The following is a 16,714-nucleotide window of genomic DNA, read 5'->3' as shown; positions in this document are numbered from 1 at the left end:
TATATGAGAGAGAGGTGGAAGGAATAAAGATGGATGTGATGGGAAAGGAGAAAGATAGGTGTCAAAAGAGTGGGACGTAACAAACCAGGAAGAGAAGAGGGAGGAAAAGAAAAACAGGAGTGAAGTACAAAAGCAGCAGAACCTGGAAAACATGCTGTAAATTTGATTATTTGGAAAGGGAGGAGAAAATGGAAGAAAGAGTAGACTAGAACGGGGCAAAGAGAGGGAATCAAAAGGGGGGCCTCTCCAGGGTTTGAGTCCAGAGTTTGTTTCTCTTCTCGCAGCTCATCTGCCAGGAGGAGGCGCTGGTCTCACCCTGGAACAGACCATCTGTTAGAGATTTGGCTGCTGACCCTGAAATTGCCCCCCCCAACACACACTCATAAATTCACAACCAGGACCTCTGTTGGAGTTCATTTGCAGCGACAAGCATCTGAACATATGGTACCTGCGTGTCTGTGCATCTTTTCTTATCTTCACCACTTATGCACATCAGCTGATCTGACTCATCTGTTCATCGCTGCAGTCTCGTCCCACATCAGAATACCGTCTCCTCTCATGAAGCTTCGCTGTTGTTTGAGGTCGCTGTCTACGTTTTATGTAAGAGCTGTTCTTGGTTGTCACCTGTATGAACGACGAGTGGCTTGCCTCTCCTCGTTCCTGTACTGTACACTCCTGGCACAAAGTTTTTTTTTTTCATGCACTTTGGATTCTTTTTTTTTACATTTCTATAATATAGTGAATAACAGTCACAGTCAATAACAGATGTCATTTTCCGGGCAAATTACTGATTACTATAGTTTTACCACTGCCAAAACATTTGTGCCCGTCTGTAGAGGTCGCAGGACATATGGCACCTACTACAAGTGGAGAAAAATAAGATCTGCCACTGCTATAAAAATTAGACACAAACACACAAAAATCCAAACAACCTTTGTTTAGGATGCTATGGGAGTTGAAAAAAGGTGAATATTAGTGAACTCCAGCCTCCTGTCTGCTGACCGACTTCATGACTCTGTAGTTTCCTGACTTTCTTTTTTCCCCCCACCATAACTATTGCCACTAGTGGGCACTGTCACGTGAAAACATTTTGGTGAAACTGATCTCGTCTCAGGAGAGTGATTTTTAAAAAGTAATTTCGTCTGTTTTCGTCTGTTTGTGAGCAGGTTGCTCTAGTGTATTTTTAAACTGTGATATCGACTGCTGTAGTCTGTATATGTATATTCAACACGCCTGTCTGTGCACACACACACATGCACACAGTCTCTCTAATGTCAGCACTGGTTAGCTGCAGGAACATCCGTCATGCTGCTGGCAGGCTGCAGCATCACTAAGGACTGGAGGTCAAAGGTCAGAGGTCAGGGTGGGAGGCAAGGACAGAGCCCAGGGCCTTGCACACAAGGTTGCATACATACGCACACACACGTGCACACAAACACACACAAGGCGTTTGTCCCTGATGTTGTGGTCACCTCCCCTGCAGCAGAACAGTGTTTTCTCCCCCAGAGGACGGCAAAGTCAAAACTCGACAACCTTCCCTCTCTTTTCCTTTATTTGCCTCCTCTGTCCTTTCCTTCTCTCCTTACCTTTCATCTTGTTCTTTATTTATTTTCCTCCTCATATTTCATTTCCTATATTCATCCCCTTCCCAAGCTTCTCTTCCTACCTCCCTTCTTCCTTCTGCGTGCCTACATCCACGTTTTTATTTGGTTCCTTCGTAGCCGAGGCTCGTTAAGGTCGTTAGCTGCCGTGTGTGGTCGAACCACACTGACATCCGCCTCTTTCACACCACCACTGTCTCCAGAGAGAGTAGGGAGAGCCGGGCATTCCACCACAGCTGTCCTGCCAGATGTGCTTCAGCTCTTTCACTCTGTAGTCAGAGATTGTTCTGTGTTCTGTAAACTTTGGTTTGCACTGACAGCTGTCGGTGTTTGCCTTGAAGGACACAGTTATATCTGTGTTAGGAAGAAGCACTGGAGGTGTGTTTGATTGTTAAATTATTTGGAAAAAGAGACATAGAAACATCTATAATGTAGCATCACAGTGGCTGTAAATATATATCATTATGTTGCACTGGAAAAGTTCCGCAACCCTACCAACAAATTTCCAAACCATAGCTAATGTAAACGGGGCCGGTGGTCTAATGAGTTTTGCTGACAGTAATATGGATCATGGGATATGTAGTTGTAGATGCTTTTAGATCCCTCTTTGTACAGTTGACACTGAACAAAACCATAGCAGTGAGTTGTGTTGTTGTATTTGATATATATATGTGTGTGTTTATGTGGTGACATTCCTCAAGTAAGGAAGTCATGTCTCACCAAAGAAATGCACAAGGAAATGCAGCTGTGTGTGTGTGTGTGTGTGTGTGTGTCTACAAATATAAACATTTAAAGATGTGTGTGTGTGCATGTACACGTTTGACGCAGTATGTGTGCCTCTGTTTGTGTGTGTGTGTGTGTGTGAGTTTGTGAATTGTTTCGTTCAGATATCTCACCTTTCTGACAGGAAGTCAATTTCCTATTTGCAGTTTGTTCTGGCAGCGATTGGTCCAGTCTGAGTTGATTTGTCTTCATCAGAACCAATCAGATCTCCGCAGTGAACAACTGATTGATCATGTGACCTCCGGGTTTGCATCGTGTCACAGACTGGTGCGGCTTTATTCTCCACCTGTATGTACCTTGGCATCTGCATTTCGGATGACTTTAACGATGTGTGTGCACGCATGTGTGCGATTGCTCGTGCCTTCCTGCAGTGAAAATCTATCAAGAGAAGAAAGAAAAGAGCTTGTCTGTGGTAACTGCAACCTCTGCTATTCATCGCTGTCATTATAGCATTTGAAGCCGCCATATTATTCTGTTTTCTGCTTCTCTCATTGTGTTTACTTGTGTGTGTGGATGAAATGGTTCAACTGTCTCGCATTCAGCAGTGATACAGCAGCTATTTTTCCTCTGTGCCTGACCTAATTGTGGGCTCATTCGACCAACTGCTGAGTTTGTTTGGACGCTTCTTTTGCGCTCAGAGCCCCTACTTAATGTCCATGCAGAGCTCATTAAAGCACAGAAAAAGCCGGCCATAAACACATACACACACACACGCACAGATAAGTGACTCCTGGTGGAGACAAGATGCACTGTGTATAAACAGTTTGTAAAAGTCAGTCAATCAATAAATAATATTAATAATACTAATAATAAATAATGGATTTCTTTTTCAAGAGCTCTTTTTCTGGGGTGTTACTCCCTCCCTGTGTAATCTTTTCCAGGAAGTATTAAAACAAAAGTCATCTAGCTTTTCTTTTTATGTGCTTGTTTGCACACTACTTTGTAGTGACATTTGTGAGCCTACAATCATAATAGAACACATCTTTTAAGGATTTAAGCGAATGCACTGGCAGCCAGGTTGCTGTAGGTTCGACAAATTTGCATCCTGTAGACAACTACTGGACAATAAGGTGACAGCGGTGGCAGTTTTAGGAATGACAAGACATAGTTCATGGATTCATCTACTGCACCGTGAAAACTGTGACGTTTGAAGTGCACCTGGAAGTTTTAGTGCAAGTTCATTGATCTTCTGAAATAAACAACCCTGAAGAGGATTGTGTGCAAGTACACACAGTGAAATGTGTCCTGAGCTGCTCCTTGCCTGCGCAAAACATTATAAACAAAAAGTACATTTAAATTAAAACACTGAAAATGTACATTGTGCAAATGGAATGTTAAAGTGCTTTGTGCCATATTAGCACAGCAATATATAGACAGAGCAATGCAAGGAGAATAGACAAAAGGGCCAAAGTAAAGTAAACAGAGTAACTGACCAGAGTAATGTGAAATGGGATGGATGGATTTAAACACTATCATTTGACATGGCTTAAATGATAAACATTGTTTGTGGTTTGATGTTTAACACCTACAGTTTTGAATGTAATCATTTTTCACTTTCAATTCAGCTCAGTTTTATGTACAGTGGGGCAAAAAAGTATTTAGTCAGCCACCGATTGTGCAAGTTCCCCCACTCAAAATGATGACAGAGGTCAGTAATTTGCACCAGAGGTACACTTCAACTGTGAGAGACAGAATGTGAAAAAAAAATCCATGAATTCACATGGTAGGATTTGTAAAGAATTTATTCGTAAATCAGGGTGGAAAATAAGTATTTGGTCACCTCAAACAAGGAAAATCTCTGGCTCTCACAGACCTGTAACGTCTTCTGTAAGAAGCTTTTCTGTCCCCCACTCGTTACCTGTATGAATGGCACCTGTTTGAACTCATCATCTGTATAAAAGACACCTGTCCACAGCCTCAAACAGTCAGACTCCAAACTCCGCCATGGCCAAGACCAAAGAGCTTTGGAAGGACACCAGGAAAAGTATTGTAGACCTGCACCAGACTGGGAAGAGTGAATCTACAATAGGCAAGCAGCTTGGTGTGAAAAAATCAACTGTGGGAGCAATCATCAGAAAATGGAAGACATACAAGACCATCGATAATCTCCCTCGATCTGGGGCTCCACGCAAGATCTCATCCCGTGGGGTCAAAATGATCATGAGAACGGTGAGCAAAGATCCCAGAACCACACGGGGGGACCTGGTGAATGACCTGCAGAGAGCTGGGACCAAAGTAACAAAGGTCACCATCAGTAACACACTACAACGGCAGGGAATCAAATCCCGCAGTGCCAGACGTGTTCCGCTGCTGAAGCCAGTGCATGTCCAGGCCCGTCTGAAGTTTGCCATGAGAGCACATGGATGATACAGCAGAGGATTGGGAGAAAGTCATGTGGTCAGATGAAACCAAAGTAGAACTTTTTGGTATAAACTCAACTCGTCGTGTTTGGAGGAAGAAGAATACTGAGTTGCATCCCAAGAACACCATACCTACTGTGAAGCATGGGGGTGGAAACATCATGCTATGGGGCTGTTTTTCTGCCAAGGGGACAGGACAAGTGATCCGTGTTAAGGACAGAATGAATGGGGCCATGTATCGTGAGATTTTGAGCCAAAACCTCCTTCCATCAGTGAGAACTTTGAAGATGAAACGAGGCTGGGTCTTCCAACATGACAATGATCCAAAACACACCGCCCGGGCAACAAAGGAGTGGCTCCGTAAGAAGCATTTGAAAGTCCTGGAGTGGCCTAGCCAGTCTCCAGACCTCAACCCCATAGAAAATCTGTGGCGGGAGTTGAAAGTCCGTGTTGCTCGGCGACAGCCCCAAAACATCACTGCTCTCGAGAAGATCTGCATGGAGGAATGGGCCAAAATACCAGCTACTGTGTGTGCAAACCTGGTAAAGACCTATAGTAAACGTTTGACCTCTGTTATTGCCAACAAAGGTTATGTTACAAAGTATTGAGTTGTATTTTGTTATTGACCAAATACTTATTTTCCACCCTGATTTACGAATAAATTCTTTACAAATCCTACCATGTGGATTCATGGAGTTTTTTTTTCCACATTCTGTCTCTCACAGTTGAAGTGTACCTCTGGTGCAAATTACTGACCTCTGTCATCATTTTAAGTGGGGGAACTTGCACAATCGGTGGCTGACTAAATACTTTTTTGCCCCACTGTATACAGTGCCAAATCACAACAACAGTCGCCTCAAGGCACTTTATATTGTAGGGTAGACCCTACAATAATACATACAGAGAAAAACCCAACAATCACATGACCCCTTATGAGCAAGCACTTTGGCAACAATGGGAAGAAAAAACTCCCTTTTAACAGGAAGAAAACTTCAGCAGAAGTTTTTTTTTTTTTTTTTTTTTTTTCATAAGTCCAACAGACTTCATAAAAAAAATTTCTGGAGCAAAGGGAAGGTTTTTTTTTTTTTTTTTTTTTTTTTTTTTTTTCTTCAAATGCACACGTTTGACTTTTGGATCAAATCCAAATTAAGGCCTTATACCACACTTACATACTGTATAAGTTAAAAAAAATTAACCCTGCTTTCATCCACATGTACAAACAATGAACCCCAGGAATAAACTGAAGTGTCTTCAGGTATTCTGTCCCTCACTGTTAAACTTTTGTATTTATGTCAAGCAGAGCTATAGCTCAGAGAAGCATCAAAGTCAAGCACAGGCTCATTCCTGGCAGATTAGCCCCTCCCACTGTGAGTGTTTGGTACACTACTGTCTTAAATGTCATTTTGCCCCTTAAATATCACAATATTATTCCTCAGACACATGTCATTAGTAAGTACTTACGTTTAGATTGATATTCATGCACTATTCGAGAGTTTAGAATCAAAAAACTTAATGTAAAAATGCCATCACTGACTGCAAGAATAAGATACGACATGTGCATCAACCACCTTGACACTGACCCTGAATAAACGTAAACCCTCACATTGGATGATAATGCATTGACTCTGAATCCTGAACAGAAATCCCATAATGCCATGAAGTCATTTCATACGAATATATTTTCACAGCAGAATGTTCTGCAGTATTCTGGGGTAAATCCAGTCTTTCAGTGTGACCTCTATAAGAGATACAATCAATAAAGTTACCTTCTTTAACCTGTTGTCTGACATCATAACCAAATATTTCTGATGCTGCTTCACCTGCGTGAACTCAATCAATAACATTGGAGCCATTGTGCTGTGACTCAATCACTGTTTCACAGGATGCTCAAGTGTTCGATGTGAAGCATGAGTCATCACGCTAACCGCTAAGTGCACACACAGAGCAGGATTTCTTCTGGCCTCTACACGCTTTAGATAACAGAGCCACTGAAGAGGAGGCGTTCACATTAAAAGGATTGGGCTGGTAGGGGTTGCCGTGGTGACCCCTGCAAAGGCAGCCCTCCAAAAGTTTTATCTTCCTTTTTTTTCACATAAAAAGATTTTTTTCCGTTTCCCTTTTCTTTCTTTCAAAACTGGAGCGCGAGACGGTTGAACTCAAAAAGCTCGAGGAGATCAGACGGAGAAAGCAGCTGCCTAGACGGCGGCGGTCTGTGAGGGAATCGGGAAGTAAAAAAAAAAAAAAGAGTAAAGGGAGACGAACAAAGCAAGGTATGAGCTGTACCGCCGCCGCAGGGTCACAGTCGGTCCCGCCCCCAGACTGTGTTGTCTGTTAGTGAAAGGCGTCAGTGAGGTCGCAGCTCAGCTCATTGTCTGACTTCACTTTGCAGCTCAGCTTCAGTGCACATCCACACACAGTAAACGAAGAGCTGGCTTTGTATATTTGTGTGTTTCTGGGGAAGGAATAGAAGGGGGGAATCGGGGGAGGGTGAAGGTGTATTGTAATATTGTATTTGTGGTCACACATGAGAAGATGTAGTTCACTTCCTGTTTCCCGTTCTTGCTAATTTAACAAGAAGGCTGAGCATGAAAGAGAAGAGCTGTAGTAGTGTATTTATGACAGTGAGTACATGGAACTTCTTCTTTGGAACTTCTTTGGAACTTTGGACCAAGCATATGGCTGCACGTCTTCACATCTCACTGCATTTTCTGTCCTTCCAACATTTTGGGCACTTAAAAGTCTGAAACCAGGAAGGCATCTGATTGACCAAAAATGATTCTGCAGCACAACAGCAAGCACAAATGAACTTCCAGAGTGGAAAACATGGACAGAGCTTCTGAGACACAAGAAAAGATTTCCTGTCCTGCAGAAGTCTTTGGGAAACACTTTTCTGTTGAGTTTATGGACTAAGTCACTGTTTTGGTTCATAACAAAATTAAGTCAGTTTGGCATGCTCATTGGCTAATGGTATAGGGTTAACAAATCATTATACAGACACAGGCTTCAAAATGGGACTGGAAACCATGGGTGATGCCGTGGTAGCTATATTCATCTTTTATGTCATCTATGAGTCACACAGAAACAGCTTCAGCCCACAGACCAAATATAAACACTAAATATAGCCACTGCGATGCCATTTAGTAGTGTCTGGAATGTGAACTTTGATCATATTCGAGGAGAAGATGGATTGGCTCTAGTGGCCAATTCACTGCATTTACCAGCATTCCCACACTGGCTTTATATTCCTTTCACGAGTCCTAATTTACTACTCCAATTGTCTGGTCTGCAAACTAGTATTACATAAAGAAACAGAAGATGCAGAGATGGGAACTGATGTTCAATTTACTGAACTTAAGAGAAGTTCAATGATGAATGAAAAGTTACCCATACTTTGCTGTCTGGAACTTTTTTTGCACAATACTCTACTGGCAGCTCTCAAAAAGTTAGAAATGTCAAAAATATAGAAACACAAAGGACGTGGGATCTTCCTTTCATTCATTTTCTATGAGAAGTACTGAATCTCTGGAAAGGAGAAAAAATACCTCTCGCTGTGAGTTAGGAACATAAACTGATTGACAGTCGACATCTGATAACCAATCATCATCTCAATTTTTTTATGTGCATTAAAACTAATTTACTTGAAGAATATTTCTTAATATAACAGCTCATAATGAAAGAGAAATAACGAACATAGACAAGAGTACTGGGAGGCTAGAGGCAGGTGTCAAAAGCAAAAGAAAGAGGCTCATAGTGAGAGGCTGGACACTTGCTGACACGATTGTTTAGACAGAGAAAAGGATGTGCAGCAAGTCAGGGTGATTAAGGATAGATGTGGAAAGAGAGTGTGCTGAGAACATGTATTTTACACGTATTTTAAAGGGCTGATGAATGAAGAAAATGAGAGAGAGGATGGATGGAGGACAGTGAATGAATCAGGATGGATGCACAGGATTATTAAGGAGGAAGTGAGGGCAGCGGTGAAGAGGATGAGGAGTGAGAGGGGACACCTGTGGAGGTATGGAGATGTCTGGGTGAGAGGGCAGTGGGCTTTTAAACCACATTGTTTAACAGTCCTGTGGAGCGAGAGGATGTGTGAGGAATGGACAACAAGCGCAAGCCTGATGTGCAGAACTGTAGTAACCACAGAGGGTTAAAACATGACGCTATGCGAGTACATTACTAGTAACATTTGATTGGTCTTGAATTTACTCCGCCCCCCTTTTGGTCGTCAGGCTCTTTGATTCACTCTCTTATAGCTCCACCCACCCTGCAGGCATGCGAATGACTTCAATACTTCTTATCATATGTTAAAACTCTACTCATAGGCTCAAGAAATGGCTTCTGCCTTTACAGCGGGGCATCTGAAAGTGTCCCCTAAATCATGTCCAGCTTTGTCTCATCTCACTCTGACTGGCTGAGTGTCTGTCTGTCTGTCTGTCTGTCTGTCTGTCTGCCATCGAGTGTTTGAGGAAAAAAGAAGCTATAAGTCAAAGTGTGAGCAGAAGAGCTAAAAGTGATTTGACCAAAGGGAAAAAAAAGGAATAGAGAAGAAAAAGTGGAGAAGCGAGAGAAAGCAGAACACTTAAGAGAGAAAATCGACTTTGAAAAATGAGAAAGAGGGAGCGACGGGTCAGAGCGGCACCAATAAAGCGAAAAGAAAGATAAAAGATTCAGTCTTGGCAGGAGAAACTGAGGCGTTTTCCTGAGAGCTCTTCAGCCCGGTGGACACATCCAGCTTCCCTCTCCGCTCTCCCACAGCCATTTAACTGATTTAATTCTCCAAAATGGAGTCTCTCTGTCAGTCTGAGCAGTTTTTTTCTCAGCTGTCACATTTGAGACGCTCTCCTCAGCCTGTTCCACAGTAAATCTGTTTAACAGCAGCACATAAAAAAACACATAAATTCAAAGGATGAGCTACGTAAAACAGCACAACAAGTATGCCAGAACCTAATAAAGACTGCAGTACAGCTGACTACTGACAGCGTTATCCAATGCAATGCAATAAGCTAATGCTAACCGATGAGGTACTATGGGCAGACATGCTGCAGACGACACCAAGAAAGGCTCAAGGCTGACAGACGGCGAATATCTGATGAGTCAGTCAGAGCTCAAGTTAAATTTAAAGCGACTCGGATAACTGGCCCAGTTCTGAAAAAAGTCCAAATAGGGGCATAACATGGAAATATTAGTGGGAATGTTAAAGGAATATGAAGATGAAAATCTGTTCCTGTGAGAACGTTGCTCTGCTGAAAAACATTTGATGGGATGGTGGTCTGCGCATGAACAGGTAGCTGTGTGGCGCCATGCACCGCAACCTTGCAGGTTAAGTCTCCATTTGGAGACACGTCTGTTCAAAGTAAACATTTATTTGTCTTAAAAAGTGAAATCTGTCAGGTTTGGGACTTTGTGTTCAGGCATTGTGTTTCCCACTAAGCGGGTAAAAGTTTACTTGTCTGCATCATTACATTTTAAGGTTTGTTTGAACCTTTGCATGTTTGTGGCGATTTAGCTGGTCTCCTCTTCTTTACTTTCTATATTTTGGAAATTAAACCTCTGGTGGTTTAAGTCTCCGCATGTTGCTGGCAGCAGTTCTTGCAAATTGAACCATTTAGTGAACTACCAGTCGGACCGCAGGAGTGCGGCACGTCGAGTGCAGGACAAAAGGACAGTTTAAAAAGGACAGGCCACTCAAACAGTCAGCAGACCCCACATGTGCAGTGTGTTTATTCTTTTGTGGACAGTGTGAAAAGGAAGCCTGGAGCTGTGAATAGAGCAAACTGCTGGATAGCGACCATTGCATTATCACAGGCCTGACAGACAGAGAGGGGTGTCGCGCCACACTGCCACTTTACTTACCACTGAAATTTCTCCTTTATGCTTCTATACGGTGCTTTTCATGCAGGTACGTGCCTTTGCGCCTTTTTATATTCTCCATTGTGTGCTCCTGCTGCTGCTGCTGGAGACTCACCGGCTGGAGAATGCGCAGGCTAATGCAGAGAGCTCCTCTGCCTGTGTTGAGGCTGTGTTAAAAGGGGTCTTTATGTCAGTTCCTTCACCATCTGAAGTCCTGAGAGAGCCTTGGGGACGGCAGAAAACAGACTGCGAAAACACTCGGTAATTCATATTCAGCGGCTCGGTTTTGTGGGTAGATTTGCCTTTGATGTGATTCCCATTGTTAACCTGTTCATATAATAGGATCATGCTCAGAATTTTTCCAGGAAGAAATGATGATGATGACATCAAATAGTGCTTCAGTATGCCTGACCAATGAGCTCTTTTGTATCATTATTATATAATGTGTCCATATTATATAATGTGCGCTAAATAATACATGGCATATTTCACAGGTTGAAGTTTGAAGAAGGTTCAACTTCACCAAAAATATGGTTTGATAACTTGGCTGTACTCTTGTAGATTTCTTAAAGGTATTTAGAATCTCACTTGCAGATAAAACATAGATTTCACATCACTTCATTTCCTGTTTTTATTAAAGTATGCGTTAGTTCCCCCTCTTATGTCAAGACTGGGTATATACATCCATCCGTTCCCCCCCCCGATGCCTCCACACTCATCACTGAGAGTGTAAATCAGCTGATCGTTCGCCACGCCCCGTTTGGTGGCATGGCGAACGGGGAAGTTTATCCACTTTGCATATTGCCCAAGGGTTGCAGGGTTTTTTTTCTCTCCATCAAAACTCTTTGTTTTTTAAATTATTTCCTTAAAAGTGCGTCTGTATTTGACAGTCTATCCCGACACCTTGAATTTTGCTGGTCAGCTTTTTACCTCAACAGATGTGAGTGTCCTTGTTGGAATGTCTTTTATTTGATTCCTCACATTTCTTTATGAGTGATTTTTTTTTTTTTTTTTTTTTTTACTTTGCAGCGATGTTTAAATACCAACACTCTTCTGCAATCAAAATGGACATGATTGTGTAGTGGTAATCATTGCACCGGCTTTTAAAAAGCATAGTCTGCATCCACATGTGCATGATAAAATAAAAATATGCAAAGATTTAAATAAGATCTGGTCTCGGTCTGACTGAAGCAGTGCTGAAACTGTGGTTCGTGTCCTCTGGGAGAAACAGAAAAGGGGGACATTGTGGCCAGAACCCAGCATGTATACTGGTGTGACCGGGTGATTTGTGGAGGCATCGTTAATGCTGACTGATATAAACTGGCTTTGGAGTAACATCCAGATGACGATGTTTTCTTCAGGAAAGCTTTGCTTATTTAAGCTCTATGATCCTAAAACATGTTTGATTTTTTTTAAACATCATGCCTTTGTAGTACTACCTCAGCTACTAAACTACTACCTGCAGTCCAGACCTGTCAATACTGATAACATTTGCTGTATTAATAAAATAAGAATACTACAAAGAAGACCCCAAACTGCTCAGCAGCTGAACTCCTGCACCAGCCAGCAGCTGTTAACAGAGATGCTGGCAGATTACCCAGCTTATTGATGTTGCTCGTATAATAACCGTGGGGTTCAAATGACATGCAAATCATTGTTTTCTGTTTTATTTACAGTAATAAAGTCATTAAGTTCTAGTTTTAGCCAAGGGTGATTTTGTGTGTTATAAGATAGCGCTAGCAGGGATTAGCTTAGTTTAGCATAAAGACTGAAAACATCTGGAAGCAGAAAATTCTCCACATTTGCTATAATCGACACTTTTTCATATGCAAATAAAAAAAACTGAGTGGGATTAAACCTCTGAAGCCAAACTGGTTTTACATTTGGATTATTTTGTAGATTAATCAAACTGGATGTTGTTCATACATTTGCCACAGTTGTGGGATAGAAACGGCTCTGTGTGCAGCACTCGATGGAGTCATCCGCCGCTTGTTTTGTTCTTTCTGTTTTTGAAAGTGACCTCCTGCCTGCTCTCGCTGCACATTGACCTCTGACCTCCTTTACTGAAACAGGAACCATGTCTTCATGTTGAAAAGAAAACAAAGAAAAGAGGAAACAAACACCTGTGCGCACTGACTGCATACAAAGTAGCTCTGGGTAAAAACATATAATTGTAAGTCATCCTTGAAGGATAAACACATATTTATCATTTTCACAGCTTTTATTAGAGCAGGGTAGGACAGAATGCCGATATTGTTCCGTATCTTTTTCCGAGTAAAGCAAACAAGAGGACTGCGGAGGTGTTTGCTGAGTGGCATGTGCTCGTTCTCAGAAATTCATTTCTCACAATTTGCTGGAAGGCCAGAAAACATATTTATAACATTTATAACTATGACACCTGGTCTTTGACTTTCAGCTTTCTGCTGTTGGATTTTTCCAAGTCATGGCAGGAATCTTTCTAATTTTATTTAGAGCTTCAATTGCCGGGCCTTTTTGTCCTTCTGGTTAACAACTCAAAGTTAAAGAACAAAAGCAAAAATGCACAGCTCTCCTCTCTGGAATATTTTCAATAGCCTTTAGTCGAGGTTTGAATGTTTGACTGTTTGAAGCTTTGTTCTCAGAGGAAGGCTGGTGTTGAAATGCTCGAGAGAGTTTTGTGTTTTTAACTTGCTCTTTGAACAGATGGATTGACTTAAGGCTTCATAACCTCTCTCTGTGAACAGAACCTTGGTGTTTGTTTGCTCAATGAAACTCAATTTATCCACAGTAAGCAGCAAGGGCAACTATCTTGACTTTATAAACTCATAAAGTGCTGCATGCTTAGTCTGCACCAAACAGGAGGACAGAAATTTCACTTTCACTTTGCGGTTCAACAGCCTGATTAGAGGCTGTGACACAGCCCCACGATCCGCGTCCCGCTGCGGTATTTATCCCTAATGGAACTGTGCGTTACTTTATTGTGAGCACGGTATATCAACTTGGATGGATCTTCCATCAAACAAACCTTGTAAATCATAATGATTTTGTGAAAATAGTCTACTTTGAAGAGCTTATTCAGTTCTACTGTTTTCTTTTGTTTGTACCTGAAATGTGTGAGTAGAAGGAAAGAAACGTCCAATTTTATCTCATTGATAACTTTATCTTATGATAACTGCAATATAAGGATAAAAAAACTGAGGCTAAAGTTCTGAGCTGGACTCTCTTAAAGTAAACATGTCACTGCAGATGACTTTTCCTTTCTGTTAAAGGGAGTTTCTCCTCCTGACTGTGATGTATTCGTATTTTATTTTGAATTCCTTTTAATTTGTTGTTTTCCCAGCTGAATTTCTAGTGGATACTCATTTAAAAAAAAAATCTAATTTCTGCTCTTCTATCATTTTTTTTTTTTTTATGTTTAATGACATCTTACTCACTGGGTAAGTGAGTAAGATGTCCATAACCCCTTTGGTTCTCTGATTGGAGGGCCACTCCAAAAGTGTAAAGGAGACATATTAGGTCAGGGTGGCTGATGTGTACGCGGCGCATCCAGTTTTGTGGCTCCAGTACAGCCACAGTCTGATGACCATTGAGCACCTCCTCTGCTGTAGTTTGAGTTTAAGAGCCTTGCTAAAGGGCACTTTAAATGAAGTGAGGACAAGTGGCTTTCTGTTACTTTCCACGGGCAGATTTTTCAAACCACGCTTCTAAAGATCATCTGCACACATTGCATGTTGCATTATTATTGAGCAACGTGTAGTTTTGTACAAGCATCCAGTTTTGAAACTGTCCTTTTATAGCTTTGATAAAAAGATTTTAAAAAAATGGCAGCTGTCCTTTAAATGCTCGTCTTTTAAACACAAGGTTCAGTAATGAGCAGCTTCCTGTTAGCTTTTATCGCCTTTCACAACCTTCTTGTTCAGATGGTTTCAAAACAGAAGGCTACCTGTGAATTTAGAGTATTTTAAGGCCAATATGCAAAGATTGAGAATGAACATCCAAGCTTTTTTTATTAATATGTTTTAATCACTTGAACGTTTTTAATTATGATTTTAAAATGTCCTTAAGGCTTTATTACTTGCAGAAGAGAAATATTTTGTGTGTTTTGTGGGTCATTTTAGACACTTTGCCACAAAATTCTACGGGTCATGATTCATACCTTTGCATAGACTGAAATTCACTTTGAACAGAACATAACAGGGAAATATAAAAAACAGTTGATCTGTTTTAGGCCATTTAGTAAATTCTAATAATATTTTTATTGACTGATTCTGAGCTCGGTGTACGATTATGAATTTTTCAGTCTAGGATTCCACGATTAATTTATAAAGAACATAGTTACATGTTAAGCTAAAAGACCAACCTGCCTGATTTAGAGCTACACATTCCAAATTAAAGTCCTATTTATAGACTCATGCGGCTTAAAGGCCAAGATCTTCTGCACCTTTCAGCACCTGTCAGGTCTTCAGGCTTCAGTCTCTATGCTCCAAACAACACTCGTAGCATTTCGCATTCTCCCGCATAAATGTTAACCCATGCTAAAATTACATACAGTATCTGCCTCGGAGCCTTGTGTAACCTAGCTTTGATTCAGCGCTGTTGTGACCCACTTCTAGATCAATGACATCTGGAGGAGGAGAAGGTGGCAGGGAGGAAGGGAGGGAAGGTTGCTGGGAAGTGCTGATGATGTCTAACAAACGCGCCCGGCGGGAGGTAACCTCTGGAGCAGGTAGCGTGGAGGAGGCGCTAAACGAGAACGATGTCCAACTGTGTCTTTCATTATGAACAGATGCTGCCATGATGGTAGGGAGGAGGACGAGGAGGCAGAATTCAAGAGGAGGAACAGGGAGACTTCCTCCTTAATTCAAGGAGGAGAATTTATTAATAAGAAGGGACGCAGAGGAAAGAGCAGGAAGATCGAGGAAAAGAAAGGAGTGCGTGAGGTGAAGAAGAGCTAACAATCCAGAGGGGGAGCTCTAGGAAAAGACGAAAAATGTACAGAGCAAGAAAAATAGAATAAAAAGAAAAAGAGAGAGATGAGGAAGACCTTACTTAGAGACTGTAATCCCTGAAAAGTGCAGCAGCACCTCTGGCCATGGATACATGCTTAAATATCGCACTTGTTAAGGTTCAAAATTGAGGAAGGAGGGTACAAACCACCCATGGTCCAGAAGCTCTTGGTCAAACAATGATTTTAATGACTACACACGTGTGGGAAGACACTCTGTACGCAGACAGCAAGTAGTCTTCGACTTCCTCAAAACATACACAGATTTTATACCGTCAGGGCTTGATTTACTGACGCCCCTTCATGCGTCACAGACAGGATATATACACATACGTCAAATCAAAACCACAACGACTTTTAACACAGTTTAAAAAGAACATCGTCTTCTATCTTCATGGCTGGCACTTCCTGTCTACCTTTCAGTTCTTGTCTTGTTCCTCTTTCTTGCCGAGACAACAAGGAACGGTTCCTCTTTTACCGAGACAATTTTGCAGTTACAGCCAGACATGACTAAACTCTTTCCTATAAATAAATCTAACTAATGTGTGTGTGTTGACCTCACTCAGCCTCTATGTCACCTCTCGCACTTCTGACCTTTTACCAGACCAGAGGCTCACTGAGACTATGTGTATGTCCTCTACTAAATAAATGTTTTAACCAAGAACCTCTACTAAAACCTTAATATAAAATGACCTGATATAAGTGTTTTGTAAGCATGTATTGCAATTCCTTCTATGTTCTAGTTTTCCCTCAGCATGTATCACCTGAACAGTCACGTCAGTGAAGCTTAAGACCTTTAAAGAACCTGAACATCAACTCAAATAAGCACAGATATGCAATATGTATAAAATAGTTATAACTGCACCTGGAATACAAAGTTAACATCATCATAAACATCTTAAGGCCATCTTAAAGCTATCTGTTACATTGTTAAAGCAATGATCATACTGCAGATTATATTATCAATGCAATGGTACTGATAATAATTATTTAACAATAACAGTAAAATAATTTCCCTGCTCCACACACTTCACTACTGTTAAAATCTAAAGTCAATGCTAGATCACAGCACACTGCAGCCAATTGCTGCAGCGTGTGCGTGTGCACGTGTGTGTGCAAGTATGTGTGCACGT

General features: G+C 41.4%; 1 protein-coding gene across 6 annotated transcripts in view; it reads left to right on the top strand.

Annotated features, from left to right (window-relative positions):
• The window catches only part of LOC309716895 (protocadherin-1-like), a 236,757-nt gene that overhangs the window by 155,831 nt on the left and 64,212 nt on the right, over nucleotides 1–16,714 (top strand). Inside the window, exon 5 of one of the 6 annotated variants that reach the window (XM_082551005.1) lies at nucleotides 15,363–15,451. The exons of the other annotated variants lie outside the window; for them this stretch is intronic. Within the exon in view, the coding sequence (XP_082407131.1) occupies nucleotides 15,363–15,436 (74 nt within the window). The 3' untranslated portion in view covers nucleotides 15,437–15,451. Of the gene's footprint in view, nucleotides 1–15,362; nucleotides 15,452–16,714 lie in introns of those variants that run through there. 6 annotated transcript variants of the gene reach the window in all.

The sequence above is a fragment of the Aulonocara stuartgranti genome (genome assembly GCF_965226115.1).
Source record: "Aulonocara stuartgranti genome assembly, chromosome: 2".
Classification (NCBI taxonomy): Eukaryota; Metazoa; Chordata; class Actinopteri; order Cichliformes; family Cichlidae; genus Aulonocara; species Aulonocara stuartgranti.
The sequence above is the reverse complement of the archived record's forward strand: the minus strand, read 5'-3'. Positions and strand labels throughout refer to the sequence as shown.